The 17,006-nt window shown below is 31.1% G+C and overlaps 1 protein-coding gene across 4 annotated transcripts in view; it reads left to right on the forward strand.

The window, feature by feature from the left end:
* LOC130902207 (pleiotrophin-like) overlaps positions 1-17,006 on the forward strand; it is a 71,426-nt gene that overhangs the window by 44,291 nt on the left and 10,129 nt on the right. For 2 of the 4 annotated variants that reach the window (XM_057814140.1, XM_057814143.1), the window contains exon 3: positions 4,996-5,133. In XM_057814140.1, the coding sequence (XP_057670123.1) occupies positions 4,996-5,133 (138 nt within the window). The remainder of the gene's footprint in view (positions 1-4,995; positions 5,134-17,006) is intronic. The other 2 variants (XM_057814141.1, XM_057814144.1) reach the window with 1 other exon arrangement.

Genomic DNA, 17,006 nt, shown 5'->3' on the forward strand with positions numbered 1-17,006 from the left:
TTCTACCACAGGGGTGAATGCCACCCTTACTCGGGGGTGGAAATTTAAAATTTCAAAATAACACCGGGAATCGATAGAGAATTAAATTTTACGAAGAAAATGTAGAATGAAGTTTTTTATTTAACTCAATAATTTCTGAGTTATTCGCGATTGAAAATTTAAAAAAAACACGTTTTTCAACATTTTTTCACGAATAACTCGAAAAATTACGCATTTTCAGAAAAAAATATTTCTATCAAAATTGAAGTTTATAAAAAAACAAAGAAATTAGTCAGTTTAAATTAAATTTTTTAACTAATATTCAGCCACTTATGAGTCACTGAAAGCGAATTTTTTCTTTTACGTAAATTTATGCAGAGGTTTGAGCTCAAATAATGGAAAAACGATTTATTTTTCATAAAAAATTGTAATAAACATTTTTAAAGTACTTTTTCAGATCTTTAAAATAAGCATTTATAAAATCTTCTAGCATGAAAATTAAGCGAGTTATGACGAAAATAAGTTAAGTAACTCAACTCGAATTTGGAAAAAAAATGTCGGTAAATTTGACACCATATGGGGCAAAATTAAAATTAATCGTACCCCATGTAAAATTATCTTTGTTTAAGCCCTAATAACACGTTCCAAAAGTTTGACTAGTTTGGAACACGTATATTTTGACAAAAGTTGTTTAATATGAAATTTTTTTCTAAAAAAAAAAACGTTATTTTTTCGAAATATCTCAAAAACTATTGGATCAACGGAAGAATTTTTTTGTAACTAAAATTTAACTTTTATTTTACTGAACATTTTGCTTTTTTTTTAAACTCACCTAGCTGTAAAATATCAAAATATTAAGTCATGATAAAATACAATCAACATTCATTATATTTGAACATAACTATAGCCCATTACCGCTTTAATTCATTAGTTTTCAATTTATTGGAGTAAGGGGTGATTTTCACCACTTAAAAATAAAAAGCATACTTTGCGACCGAGTCAGGTTTGCAGAGGAGGGTAAAATGAACTCCAAAGTCCAAATTTTCAAGAAGATCAATGAAGGTCTTTAAAATTTCGAGGTTTCGGTCGATTTTAAGCTTGATGTACTATATAGGGAATTTGGCATCATTTCCCAGCCAAGCTCTAATAGTTTCCAACGAGTTTCCAAAGATGAGGCCTTGCAATTTCATGGTGGAACACTAAGAGCGCTTGTAGACGTCCGTTTTTTTCACCGGACACGGACCGTCAATAAACGGCTATCTTTGTATGCATATATTTTTTTACCGGATGGACGTTACCTGGGACTGCCGTCTTACATCCGGTAGTTAATAGTTTTGATTTGGTAGTCAGGGATTACGGACGTGTCAAATGAATAATAAGAAAAAAGAAACTCTTATTGGCCTACTATTTGTACAAAAGAAACAAAAAGAAAAACGTAAAAGGTCATCGTGGAAAGGGAAAAATATGGTGAAATAAACGGACGTCTACAAACGCTCTAAACCAAGGCTGCTCAACCTTTTGAAGAGTCGGGCCAAACTTAATTACTAAGAAAATAAAATTGATTTATTGTTTATTAGGAACAAATTGTATCTACGGTAATTTGTTTATTCAATCAATATGATTTTTGCCAGTGTTTGTCTTTTAATAATTTACTTAAGTTTGGCGACAAATCCGACGTTGACAGTAACAACAAGTCACAAATATGTTGCTCAGTTAAGGATGTGCGGTATTTATTTTTTACATAATTAAAATCTGAAAAAACCTTTTTGCATACAAATGTTGATCCAAAACTACTTAAAAACTGTAACGCCAGGTCAGTTATTGCTGGAAATACTCCTTTTGGTACCAATTTCCAAAAATCTGCAAAATCTTCTGAAGAATTTTGTGCTCGCGAAGACAATTTATTAGCGAAAAGGTTTTCCAACGTATCATGATTTTGCAGTTCAACAAGTTCTAATTGAATATTGGCAGGATAAGTAACTATTTCAGACGAACTTATTACGAAAGGATTTATAAAAATTTGTACGTTTTGTTTTTTACTCTCGAAATCTTGAAATCTCCTCTCAAATGACTGTGATAAGCATTTAATTTTAGATTGGTATTTAGAGTAATTAACAGAAACAATATTGAGCTTCTCTAAAAGGTCACATTTTGGGCTCCGACTAAGCTCATCACGTTAATGTGTGTTATCGGGGTTCGTTGTAAGATTTTGTTTTGTTTTAGAGGTATAAAAATTTTGTATGCTTTCAATTTCCCAATGGGGCGCCACTCAATTTTTTGAACCTAAATTGAGAAAGATATACAAATAGGTTGAGGTATCTTTAGGAATAAAGCTGCTTGTTGAAAATAAAATACAATGATCTATATTTGAAGTTTGAAATTACAAAAAAACCCAGGTTGAAAAAAATTACCCGCAAAACTCATGAGTTTGTTGGTTTACCGAAAATAATTTTACAGCAAAAAGAACTAATATGAGTGGATCTGACCTTTAGCAACACATAAGGCTCCCTACTTGTCAGCAGAATACAAATAGGACCATATCCGTGGAATGCGGTTAGGAATTAAAGAAGTTCATTCAGTTAATTGTCCCGGACTAGGTAGTTCCACGAGTCAAAGTTTGACTTTAAGTCCAAATTGAGGTCGTCTAAGTTTTAAACCCCAATAAAGGTCCTATGTCCAAAACTAAGTCCCTAATTAAATTAAAAAATGCAATCTGTGAAAAATTTCGCCAATTTATAGACTACTAACAAAAATAATTTATAACTAAATTTTTAAACATTTCCTGAATGCAATAAAAAAGGTTGTATATAATTTGGGGCCTAACCATAAGACAGTGATTAAAACTATTTCTGCTTTTACAAAAAAATATCTCACATTCTTCTTAACGAAGGGAATTTCTTATTAGAAGTCAATTAACAATTTTATATTCCAGAATTTTTGAAATCGGCGGAAGGCTCCTTTAGGCCGGCTAAATCCCGCTTTTCAAAAATCTCTGAAGAAATTAATCTTCACGCTAGCACGGTCGCTGACCCGAAGAACAAAGTAACTACATCTCCAATTGTCAAATTCTCAGTCGGAAATAACACGACTTCCGGAAATATAAAATTTGGGTTGACAGTCAAAATATGAATGAAGTTAGCGGCAGATTTCTTGAGCAAAATCGGGTCACATGTCATGACGACAATCTAGCCAGGTGCAACAATAGCTCAATTTCAAAAACACCAGCTAACAAATCTCTCTTCAAAACAACCTTTCAACGGACTGAACAACCAAAAAACAATATCCGAAAAATTTACAAAATACTGCACGAATAAAAAATAGTTACAGTTATACCAAGTCTGGCAAATTTCGAATAATGCTTGCGTTCTGTAGACCAAAACTTAACCTCAAATAAACCAAACATTCCATTTGTTTAAATTGAAATAATACAACAAAAAGACAAATTAAACTGTGCTAAATAACTTAAATTCCAGGAACCCCGTATGTCACCAACAAGTACATGGGTGATTCCGTTCTAACTGTGATTTTTTGTATTCAAAATTTCAAGATTTTAAAATTTAACTTTTCTAACTTTTTTATGCATATTATTCATCTATTTTACTGTAAAAATAAAACTCTAAGAGGAATTTACTACAACTTCAAAGTATCACGAGCAAGACACAAATGTCGGATTTTGAGTTCCACGGTACTGACTCATTTATCCACGGTACTGACATGGTAACTTAAGATATTAAACAACAAGTGCATCAATTTTCCTCAGTTTGATCATAAACATTAGAATTTATAAGGTAATTAGTTTAAATCATTTGTTACGACAAAAAAAATTAATAATTTATCGGTAAATTCTAGGAATGGACATGACACGGTACTGACATTCAAGTGATGTAGTATAAGTTTTCTTTAAGTGGCAAGTTATATTGTATAAAAATAATGTTTAAATATCTTAAGAATTATTCAATTAACACAAAATTTTTATTAATTGATTATTAATTAATGACTAGTACAAAAAAACAATACAGGACATTGAATATCACAGTTAGAACGGAATCACCCACATACAAAACTGCAAAAGAGATATGAAATATAATATGTAAATATTTTTACTCAAAGATAATATGACAAAATATCTTATAAAGAAAATCATTTACAAAAAGTAGTTGGTGAGCAGGGAAAACGTTACATGTCAACAAAAAATGCGTGAACCCTCAACCAGGATGTATTCTTCAGTAAATCAACTTCGAATGCTAAAGCCCCTTTCTGCTCTAAAAAATTGCGAAAACCTGTTCTCGCAAGTTGAAGAAATGTTTCAACATGCTGCTCCTTGAAAGCCATTGCTCAGCACAATACAGTTGTAACTCTCCATATTCTCTGATTTCTTCTTCAAATAATAGCCCGATTTGACGTCTGTTGAGAGCTTTTGCACGTATGTAATTTACGCAGCGTACTACTGGATCCATATTGTGCGCTGCGGGAGTTTTGAATTTGGTGCGTATTTTTAAATCACACTTGCGCGGACCACTTAAGATTCCCATGTGGCCCGCGGGCCTGGGGTTGAGCCTCCTGGCTCTAAACCTTTCCCATTTGATAATTCTGGCCGTATTTCTTTGATTTCTCTATCCAATTTCATTAATTGTTGATAGTAAACATAAGAATTGATCGTTTGGTTCTTTGGAAGCAGCTCAAGAAACTCAATACCTTTGTAATCTCACTAAACTGACAGTATGAGGTCTTTTTGTTGTTTTTCAGCTTTCGATGTGGTTTTTGCTGGTTTATAGTGTTTGCTCCATGATGATTTACTAACTATGTTACCCATTTTTCATCACCAATGACGATTCTTTTCAAGAAAGTATCGGTTCCATTTTCTTTAAGATGTATATCGCAATTTCTTTCAATTCAATCAAAATATTATTCTTTTTCTTGACAAAAACAGGAAACTACCTAATTTTCCTCTTAAACTTTTAGGAGAAAATTGTGAACAGTCGTATTTCTATTTTTAAATGCGAATCTTACTTTCAGAAGAATGCCGATACGGTAAAGGAGCATGGACGGAATGTGATCCGAAAACGAATCAACGTTCTCGTACGTTGACGCTCAAGAAGGGCAACCAGACAAGTTGCGAACCTACCAAGACGATTCAAAAGAAGTGCAAAAAAGGTAAATAGACACTTTATAATCTAAACGCAATACGAGGCCGATACGAACACTTGCTTTTCGATAAAAAATAATTTTATTTACTCGTTTCAGCTTTTTAACGTATTTATATTAAATTGAATACAATTTTCTTTATTTAAAACTAAATTAAAAAAAAAACAAGTAAAAGAAACGATACGAAAAGCTTACATTCTACTCACTCACCATCTAATAACTGCCATGTGAATACTCAGCGTCTTCAATGGCAGTTTGGCGACTCTTACTGGAGTCTGAATACTAAGCGCGTTTAGGGGCAGTTTGCTTAACCCACGAAACTTAAATCTCGACGATTCAGACCAGCATCCCACAAACTAACCTCGGATTTTAACCTGAGCGGTCCCGTGCGATTTTCGATGGTTGTTGCAGACGCTATTATTGATTTACCTCTCACAATTCAATATCGGCTTATCTGGGTTTCTTCCAGTTAAAGTCGGACAGACTGATGCAGAAATCCTTTAACGGACTTGGGGCACTTACTCTGCTCTTGGTCTTGTTTTCATTGTAGACTGCGCGGTGTACCTGGGCTGCTGGTTCCTCGAGAACTGTCTTTTATTTTCCAAAGACATATTAACACATCTACCGGCATTTCTCTTCTACAAATCCGCTGGACTTACGCGGATTCCGGTTGGGACTTACAACGGCAACCTTTGTTTGACAAAACAGCAAGAGAAAGATTCGTTGGGTAGATTTTAGATGAGATGAGGTATTTTTTATAGAGAGGAAGGTTCATTGGAATTGGCCCTGATATAGGAATTGCTCCTCTGCAGATCTGGGGTTGTGATGATAGGTTAGTGATTGCACTGCTTCAGACTGAAAAAAAAAGTAAAAAAACAGAAGACCAAACGTGTTTTTTTAACAGATTGTTTAATTTTTAAAATTTTTTTGGTTATTATTTGATAAATAGTGGGTGATAGAGAGGCGGGCGGGTATAGCTGCAGCTGCATTATTCCTTATCGTCGCTCATTTGGCTGGTGAACCGATTTCTAGGAAAATCTACTTTGTACCACCTTTTTTATTGCTGCAAGCGCTTCACTTTCCCTGCAAGTGCAGAAGGTGGAATCGCCTACGGTTCTTTGAGTTTCGGAGCGTGGGTGAGAAAACAACCCTTGTAAATAATAATTACTGGACAAAACTATAGAATTTTTGATAGCACTATGACAAGTGATAATTAAATATTAGTAAAATAGTAGAATCTGATTCGTCATCACGTGTTAACTACTCAAATTTGTTAAATGTTTCCCTTGTGTAATAGTTTATCTTTTGAATTCAAAATTTACATGAAATAGCGAAAATCCTCTTCGCATGTTATTGATCGAAATCTTCCACATCCGGAAAACTTATAAAATTCGAATTTTAATATGAATTTAATGAGCCGGAAAGTTGAGGTGGAAAAGCTACTCGCAGATCAAAACTAGATCTGAATTTTAATATTTCAATCTCAACAATGGGGTAGATCAAAGTTTGGAAAAGTTAGAACTGATCTAATTGATTTTATCTTTCGAGTATTATTGGATTTAGACTTTCTAATCTATCACAGATGTCTTTCTTAACGTTGTAAAGTTAAAGCTCACCAGAACTTTTAGGAAAGTAGCGTACAGGAAATTTCGAGATTAAGATCAGAAAGTGAGTTTGAATTTCTATTTTGAAACCGTCTTTTTTTAAGACTTAACTGTTATTTGATGTAAGAAACGGTCTTTTTTAAAAACTAACTGTCATTTTACTTTAGAAACTGATTTTTCCAAAACTTAATCGTCATTTGACTTCAAAAATTGTCTTTTCCAAAAATAAACAGACATTTGTCTTTAGGAACTGTCGTGTTCAAAATTAAATTATAATTTCTATTTTGAAACCGTCTTTTTTTAAGACTTAACTGTTATTTGATGTAAGAAACGGTCTTTTTTAAAAACTAACTGTCATTTTACTTTAGAAACTGATTTTTCCAAAAATAAACTGACATTTATCTTTAGGAACTGTCTTATTCAAAATCTAACTATCAATTTTATTCAGAAACTGTCTTTTTCTAAACTTAACTGTCATTTGATATTAGAAACTGTCTTTTTTAAAAACTAATCCTCATTTCACTTTAGAAACTGATTTTTCCAAAACCTATTCGTCATTTAACTTCGAAAACTGTCTTTTACACAAATAAACAGACATTTGTCTTTAGGAACTGTCTTGTTCAAAATTAAATTATAATTTCTATTTTGAAGCCGTCTTTTTTTAAGACTTAACTGTTATTTGATGTAAGAAACGGTCTTTTTTAAAAACTAACTGTCATTTTACTTTAGAAACTGATTTTTCCAAAACTTAATCGTCATTTGACTTCAAAAATTGTCTTTTCCAAAAATAAACAGACATTTGTCTTTAGGAACTGTCGTGTTCAAAATTAAATTATAATTTCTATTTTGAAACCGTCTTTTTTTAAGACTTAACTGTTATTTGATGTAAGAAACGGTCTTTTTTAAAAACTAACTGTCATTTTACTTTAGAAACTGATTTTTCCAAAAATAAACTGACATTTATCTTTAGGAACTGTCTTATTCAAAATCTAACTATCAATTTTATTCAGAAACTGTCTTTTTCTAAACTTAACTGTCATTTGATATTAGAAACTGTCTTTTTTAAAAACTAATCCTCATTTCACTTTAGAAACTGATTTTTCCAAAACCTATTCGTCATTTAACTTCGAAAACTGTCTTTTACACAAATAAACAGACATTTGTCTTTAGGAACTGTCTTGTTCAAAATTAAATTATAATTTCTATTTTGAAGCCGTCTTTTTTTAAGACTTAACTGTTATTTGATGTAAGAAACGGTCTTTTTTAAAAACTAACTGTCATTTTACTTTAGAAACTGATTTTTCCAAAACTTAATCGTCATTTGACTTCAAAAATTGTCTTTTCCAAAAATAAACAGACATTTGTCTTTAGGAACTGTCGTGTTCAAAATTAAATTATAATTTCTATTTTGAAACCGTCTTTTTTTAAGACTTAACTGTTATTTGATGTAAGAAACGGTCTTTTTTAAAAACTAACTGTCATTTTACTTTAGAAACTGATTTTTCCAAAAATAAACTGACATTTATCTTTAGGAACTGTCTTATTCAAAATCTAACTATCAATTTTATTCAGAAACTGTCTTTTTCTAAACTTAACTGTCATTTGATATTAGAAACTGTCTTTTTTAAAAACTAATCCTCATTTCACTTTGGAAACTGATTTTTCCAAAACCTATTCGTCATTTAACTTCGAAAACTGTCTTTTACACAAATAAACAGACATTTGTCTTTAGGAACTGTCTTGTTCAAAATTAAATTATAATTTCTATTTTGAAGCCGTCTTTTTTTAAGACTTAACTGTTATTTGATGTAAGAAACGGTCTTTTTTAAAAACTAACTGTCATTTTACTTTAGAAACTGATTTTTCCAAAACTTAATCGTCATTTGACTTCAAAAATTGTCTTTTCCAAAAATAAACAGACATTTGTCTTTAGGAACTGTCGTGTTCAAAATTAAATTATAATTTCTATTTTGAAACCGTCTTTTTTTAAGACTTAACTGTTATTTGATGTAAGAAACGGTCTTTTTTAAAAACTAACTGTCATTTTACTTTAGAAACTGATTTTTCCAAAAATAAACTGACATTTATCTTTAGGAACTGTCTTATTCAAAATCTAACTATCAATTTTATTCAGAAACTGTCTTTTTCTAAACTTAACTGTCATTTGATATTAGAAACTGTCTTTTTTAAAAACTAATCCTCATTTCACTTTAGAAACTGATTTTTCCAAAACCTATTCGTCATTTAACTTCGAAAACTGTCTTTTACACAAATAAACAGACATTTGTCTTTAGGAACTGTCTTGTTCAAAATTAAATTATAATTTCTATTTTGAAGCCGTCTTTTTTTAAGACTTAACTGTTATTTGATGTAAGAAACGGTCTTTTTTAAAAACTAACTGTCATTTTACTTTAGAAACTGATTTTTCCAAAACTTAATCGTCATTTGACTTCAAAAATTGTCTTTTCCAAAAATAAACAGACATTTGTCTTTAGGAACTGTCGTGTTCAAAATTAAATTATAATTTCTATTTTGAAACCGTCTTTTTTTAAGACTTAACTGTTATTTAATGTAAGAAACGGTCTTTTTTAAAAACTAACTGTCATTTTACTTTAGAAACTGATTTTTCCAAAAATAAACTGACATTTATCTTTAGGAACTGTCTTATTCAAAATCTAACTATCAATTTTATTCAGAAACTGTCTTTTTCTAAACTTAACTGTCATTTGATATTAGAAACTGTCTTTTTTAAAAACTAATCCTCATTTCACTTTAGAAACTGATTTTTCCAAAACCTATTCGTCATTTAACTTCGAAAACTGTCTTTTACACAAATAAACAGACATTTGTCTTTAGGAACTGTCTTGTGCAAAATTAAATTATAATTTCTATTTTAAAACCGTCTTTTTCTAAACTTAACTGTCACTTGATATTAAAAACTGTCTTTTTTAAAAACTAACCGTCATTTCACTTTAGAAACTGATTTTTCCAAAGCCTAAACGTCATTTGTCTTCAAAAACTGTCGCTTGACTTAAAAACTATATTTTTCAAAATCTAACCATATTGAAGAATGACTTTTTTGTCGAAGGTTTAATTCGTATTTTTGTGATTAATTGTCCTACTACTATGACTAATCCCTTTTCCATATTACTACGGTTGTAACTTTTTTGATGATCGTCCCTCGTAGATACTTATTTACAAATAAATCAATTTCCAAAATAATTTAATGTCTAAATTACGAGATTTCAGACACCAGATGTGTGTGATCTCTAAAAATTTTAACGATCAATTCGTTAAATTTTACCCATATTAATCTTCGCGTATTTTAATAACTCATATCCGTTTTTAAAATAATTTATTACCAGCTTTTTTCACTCCTAACATATCCCGAAAAGCCAGACATAGTTGAAAAGAATCCACAATTCCTTCGTCACGAGGGAATGACAACACAAAACTAGTCTGTGTGTAACAAATGATGATAAAAAAAGTGCACTGCTTTACTTCACATAATCTCCCATTTTCAACTGAAAGGACAGGATTGATCCATCAAGCTCTTCAACACAGAGTCGCTTCAGGTCGTTATACAATGAGGTCCTAGATTAACGAAGCTTTCTCGTTTTTATGGATGTAAATCATTTCTAAAAGTTCTCCATTTCGTGGTTTGTTAATACAGTTTTATTTTTTTTATCATATTGATGACCTTTTAGTCTATTATCTAAACACTGAGATGTCTGCCCTATGTAAACAGCGGCACAATCATTACAAAGCACTTGGTATATAATTTAGTGAAATATTTGGATAATTTATGTCCTTTGTGACTTAATTCGAAAATTATTGGAAAGGTCCTTGTACATATGGTAAGGAAAAATATTTTAATGTTTTTTTCTTAATCGATTAAAGTATCTATTTCTTGATTATGTTGTTTATCATTTTTTCCGGATAATTATTTTCTCTCAATTCAATTTTTGCTTTTTGAATAGCTAAATATCTAAATTCAGGATTTGATAGTTGGTTAGATCCTTTTTGTAATTCAGATTGTGAGAATTCGACCCTGTTTCCAGACAAAGCACAAAGTCTTTTTCGTGTCCTTTCGCTTTTTGAAGTAAGACATGATAACTGAAAGGTCGTTAGGCGTCATAATTAAACGCCAACTGTTAATTATATTGAAGAGTTAATTATGATTATTATAATTATTCTCGAAGACAGAGATGGATTAATACACTAAAGGAACAAACTTAGTAATGATTGTAGTACAATTCACAATGGCTCTCAAATGTTTATTTGAATCAACAAAAGATAAAGGAAGGATTTTGTTGAAGTTATGACACCAAGACGATGGTTTTATACATTTAATTTGATGTTTGTAATGGTTTTATATTACGAAAAATATTATAGTAGTATTTACATTGTTGTCAGATGTTCTGTTTTACTGGAGATCTAATTAATCTCATATTTTGTCGTTATTTGAATCTTGAACACTGATACAATATTGATTGGACTCGCAGCGTTATTCATTTTTATCAAAAAGATTAGTCGCGAATGGGATCTAACCAAAAAAAAAACTGTCTTAAACATACGACTTAGAAACTATCATCATTTTACAAAAATAAAAACATTTTTGTCGAAACTTCATTCTCATATTATTGTACTAATGGGGAAAAAAATCCGTAAAGAAGTTCAGAACATCACTCCAGACCTTTTTCGAGGAGTAATTGCATATTTCCGATTAATTCTTGACGATGTACCGCACCAAAAAGGAAAATTTGTCATATTATGCCATGATTTTTCCAATGTACATGTATTATATCAAAATTTAATCTAATATCCTCACCTGGTAATATCCGAGTTCTCTTTTTTCTCCCATTACTTCATTAAATATGTTTTACGGGTTTAATATTCAACGACTGCTGCTACAACCTGAACGTACTCAAAAGGGGCTGCTATAAGGATATAGTCAATAAATTAAAAAGGATACAATGATCCAACGGAAATATAAGGATAATTAAAAAGATTACTTATCTATATATCATGAAGAAATTTTTACTTTCATATAAATTAATGTTCAAATTATTTTTTTTTCCTTCTTGGGTTACTACAAGACCGTTTACAGCTTGCCCTCTAGCTCCAGAGTCTTCACGTTCTCCAATAACGTATTAGTCCAGTCATTTAAGCTTAAATTAGGTAAGAATCCGGGAATTCGATATACCCAGCTGTAGGTCTGTAAATACTTGTATATTGACACCTTAAAAGTTGTCTTAAAACCTACATGTGGTAGGGTGTACGCAACTATTAAATTTCAATGTCAAAGGTCAAAGTAATCGTTTTTTTGCAATTTTTTTGTAAATATCTCATTTCCTATGGGTTTTTTGTTATTTGTACTTATTATTAATATTGTAGAATACAAAATTCTCTACAAATTTCGTTTTAAAAAATTTTTCATACGGTGAACCGTTTTCGAGATAGAGGGCGGAGAGCGCGCGGTCACAGCATCACTTCAGGTCAAACGGTGCCTCCGATCGAAAAAGCGCCATACATAGTTGATGAACTATCGATAAATCAATGATTATAAATATTTGTCAATTTTTATTAACTATTATATTATATTTTATCATTTGGGGTGTCAATATACAAGTATTTACAGACTTACAGCTGGGTATCTTGAATTCCGAGGTGAACTTACTATAATGACTGGACTATATGTTAAACGTACATAAACAAACATTTTCGGAAAAAAATTGTAGTGCAATGTTGAAACAACGAAGTAATTGTTAACAATTCATTTATTTAGAACTTAAAAAACCATTTTCTTCAATTGCGCGTTGCATCATATTCTGGACGGTGTAATTGTCAATTTCGCGAATTTTTTGAAATGTTCTACGACGGAGCTGTTGCTCATTTTCGGATTCCCAACCCTTATCATCAATATCGCCTCTTCTATAGCGTAGTTACAAGAGGCTAGATCCGTCGAAAATATTATTTCGTCATTGGTATGAAGTGTATAGAAAAAATCAATCAATTTTGGAAAAAATCTTTCAGTATAAATATGTGCAACCATCCCAATTTGTCTTTTGCACATTCTATTTAACTGGGAATTAGTCAAAGTTTTAGGCCCACATTTTTGAAGGTCCTTCTTCAGAACGGATATCTAACTTGTACATCATAACACAAATTGAAATGACATGAAAATTTAAACATTGTAATCTCTGTTATCTATGGCAACTAGAACAAGTTATTTAGAATTGAAAGCAACGAATTTTTTTCGAAAACTTTTCTAATATACCACATCTGGGTTGACTTTACATCCTATCATATATAAACGAGGATATATTGAAAAATTCTTAGCCTACTATATAACCAAACAAAATTTCAATTTCAAAATAGTTTATTACTCAACATATTCTCCTCTTAATTGGACACATTCATTACAGCAACGTCTTTAGACCTTTAAAAAAATGTTTTTTCTTGCTCTGCAAACCAGACCTCCACAGCTTTTATTACCTCCTCGTTGGAAGAAAATTTACGACCTTTTAAACTTTTTTTCAATTAAGGAAAGAGATGATAGTCGGACGGAGTCAAATCTGGTGAATAAGGGGGTTGTTCTAATAATTCAAACCCGAAATCACGAATTTTTTACATGACAACATGAGATTTGGGTGCAGGGGCGTTGTCATACATTTGGATAGCTTTCCGCGTCTTTTCTCTTTAATTTATTTCCCGTAGATTAGTCAATAATGTCGAATAGTAATCTCCAGTTCTACCGTTATCCAAAAAATAAATCATGATTATTCCATGGCAATCCCAAAAAACTGAAGCAAGAACTTTTCCAGCAGATTTTTGGACACGAAACTTCTTAGGTCTTGGAGAACCAGAATGTCGGCATTCCATCGATTGTTGCTTTGATTCTGGATCGTAGAAATGTACCCAAGTCTCATCCATAGTAACAATTCGGTTTAAGAAGTCTTCATCGTTTTCAAATTGAGGACGCTTTTGGTCAACATTCAAACATTTGCAGCAATTTGCAAGGTGTTCGTATGAAATATTCAGTGCTTCAGATATACGTTTTAGCCCAATTCGACGGTCTGATAAAATCATGTCATGAACTGCATCGATATTTTCGAGGACTAACACAGAAACTGGCCTTCCCGTTCGGTCATCATCTTCAATGGAAAATTTACCTCTTTTGAAGCTTGCAGACCAATTTTGCACGGTCGCATACGAAGGACATTGATCACCAAGGGTATTAAGCATATCTTCGTAAATCTGCTTACTTCTTAATCCTTTTAAATACAAGTACTTGATAATGACTCGATACTCCAATTTTTCGATTTTCACAATTTCGGTGGACATCTTTTTTCTTCTAATTTATTGCGTAACTCTGGTTTACTTTTTTGACGTCAAACTTTACACTGACACTTCTAATAAATTATTGTTCGTTGCTAGGCTAACTAGATATCAATACATCCTCCTATAAAAGAAGTTAATTGGCTTAAAATGACCTGGAAACTCTTCCTCACGGAATCTGCATTCGCCATTTTTGCTAGACCCTCAGATGTGGTAATATCCAGTTAGAAAACCAATGAAAAGTTGTAGCATATTCGTATTAAGATCTAGATATTTCTTGGTTTTCTCTGAAAATATTTCAATGGTATTTCTGTCTTGTATTGTAGTTTAGCGATAGTGCTTGTTCTTATCTTGGCTTTTCAACATTTGATGGTACTAGTAAATTTCCTTTCCCAATCTTTCTTCTCTGTTTAATATCATAGTAAAAACTGTTATTTCCATTGTTCGTCATTTATTTAAGTAGTTATAAGCCCAAAAATACTCTTTCCGCGATTTTCTGCAACTTTATCTTTACGAGGAAAAAAATAAAGTTCTTCTCTCACAGAACCTGGATGGAATTTGAATTGCTTCGAGTATATAAATCTTTTTTTAACCAGTTTGTTGTGTCTCGTGTTATAAACATTTCTATTATAGAGTTTTCAGGAAAAAGATTTATCATTTGTTCGAACCATTCTTTAAAAAATCAGCATCCACGTCCTCTTGGTAATCACCGAAACGAGTTGATTCAAAAGTCAATAAATCACCCTTAACACAACCGTTTCGACTGGTGACGTGTCTATCAGTCTGCGCCCCTTTCCTATTGGTGGATTTAAACCAATTCAATTCAAAAGGAATTTTGGAAATGCGCTTTTTCCAGCTAAACCTATTTCTTTCAAAAATCTTATAATACGGCTTTATAATCTTTAATACCCAGGACTGTTGGCCTCTCTAAATATTTTTCTATTGATCTGTACAGTTTATGGTTATAAAAAAAAAAACGAAAACTATTTATTAGAATTAAGTTTGATTACTATCTGGTACATAATAATAGATTATACAGTTCTCCATCCTGCAATTTTCATTAAAAACGCTACTGATACTTGTAACCGAGAAATATGCTTACAAGTTTTGGCAACGACGCGATTTTCTTAGTTCGATAAAAGCAATTTTGATCTCATACAATTTTCATGTTGAGAGCTAGATCACATCTTATATAACCCTTAAGTGTATCTGTGTACTCAGCGACTTCTCTTATTACTTAACAGGTTATCCCTATACCTTATAGAGTATATTAGAATATTTACTTATATTTGAGTATTGCTGAGATGGGTTTTAATATTCAGAGGGTTTCTTAATGTCGTTGAGACATGCATTTACGTCTTAATGCGTATATTTTTTGACGGGGATGCTAAAGAGGTTTTGGAAAAGGTAAAACGTAACCAAAAAAACTCTTTCTTGAAGCGTGAACTTGTATATAAAATGGTTTCGAGTCATGAATGCAAAAAATATACCGAATTCGCAGAATTTCGTTAATGGTAACATTTTGATCTAAACGGTAATGTAGTTTGTAGTTTTCAATAAATAACGAAAATATTTCTCCAACTACCCCTAACTTGTTAGTTTTACATTTCGCGTAGAACGATCATCAAATCTGATACATCGCGAAAAAATTTTTGACGAATTAAAACTATCCGTTTATGGCAAAATACTGAATCATGAAATCTTGAAAATTTCTACGTTTGTGTTTTCGGATACGATCTTTTTCTGGTTCTACCGGAAGTCGACTGTAACTTTGTTATTTTAAATAGAACACCCTGTATGTTAATACATTTTTGAAATCCACGTAAAATTTTAGTACACTTTTGTCTAAAAACTTTTTTCGAAAAATGCATACTTTTTGAGTAATTAATTTTTTTGTAAAAAATTTGAACGTTGCAGACCCTTATAATTTATTTTTTTACGAGGATACCCTTAAAGATATGAAAATGGTTTCTGTTCGGTTGCATTTAGCAAGGTCAGAGGTATTTGATTCTATGTTGAAAAATTTTTCGTTTCATACAGGGTGTGTATAAAAAGTGTTCAAAGTTTAACTTCATAAATATTAAATTTCTTTATTTTTTCAAATAGAACCACCCGGTTTTTTCTAATTTTCTAATCTTCGTTATTAAATTGAGAACGAGCCATTTTAACGATTTCCGAAAATGTCATCAATTGACTAATGACAGTTAAATAAATGACATTTATTACATATTTTACTAAAAGCATACATAAAAAATGAAAAAAAAAAAACAAAAATAATTTAAAACCTCAAATATCTCGGAAACGAATAAAAGTTGGAATTGGATTTTTTGCCCCTGAATGCATTGAAATAGAAAAAAACGGGTGTTTCTATTTAAAAAAATAAAGAAATTTGATATTTATGAAGTTGAACTTTGAACACTTTTTATACACACCCTGTATAAAATGAAAAAATCTTCAACATAGATTCATATACGTGTGACCTTGCTAGAAGAAACTGAACAAAAACCATTTTCATATCTTTAAGGGCACAATCGTAAACAAATAATTTATAAGGAAGTGCAACGATCAAATTTTTTACAAAAAAATTAATAACTCAAAAACTATGAATTTTTCGAATAAAGTTTTTCGACAAAAATATACTAAAATTTTACGTAGATTTCAAAAATGTATTAATATACAGGGTGTTCTATTTAAAATAACAAAGTTACAGTCGACTTCCGGTAGAACCAGAAATCGGCCATCTTTGAAAATATTTTAGTTAAAAAGATCGTATCCGAAAACACAAACGTAGAAATTTTCATGATTTTACTATAAGTATTTTGCCATATACAGATAGTTTTAACTCGTCGTCGTCGTATACTATTTATATTTTTGACGATAATATTGAAAATATAATCGTCCAAAAACAATTCCCAGCACTTTTGTAAGCTTTTAGCA

Source organism: Diorhabda carinulata, chromosome X, assembly GCF_026250575.1.
Source record: "Diorhabda carinulata isolate Delta chromosome X, icDioCari1.1, whole genome shotgun sequence".
Lineage (NCBI taxonomy): Eukaryota > Metazoa > Arthropoda > Insecta > Coleoptera > Chrysomelidae > Diorhabda > Diorhabda carinulata.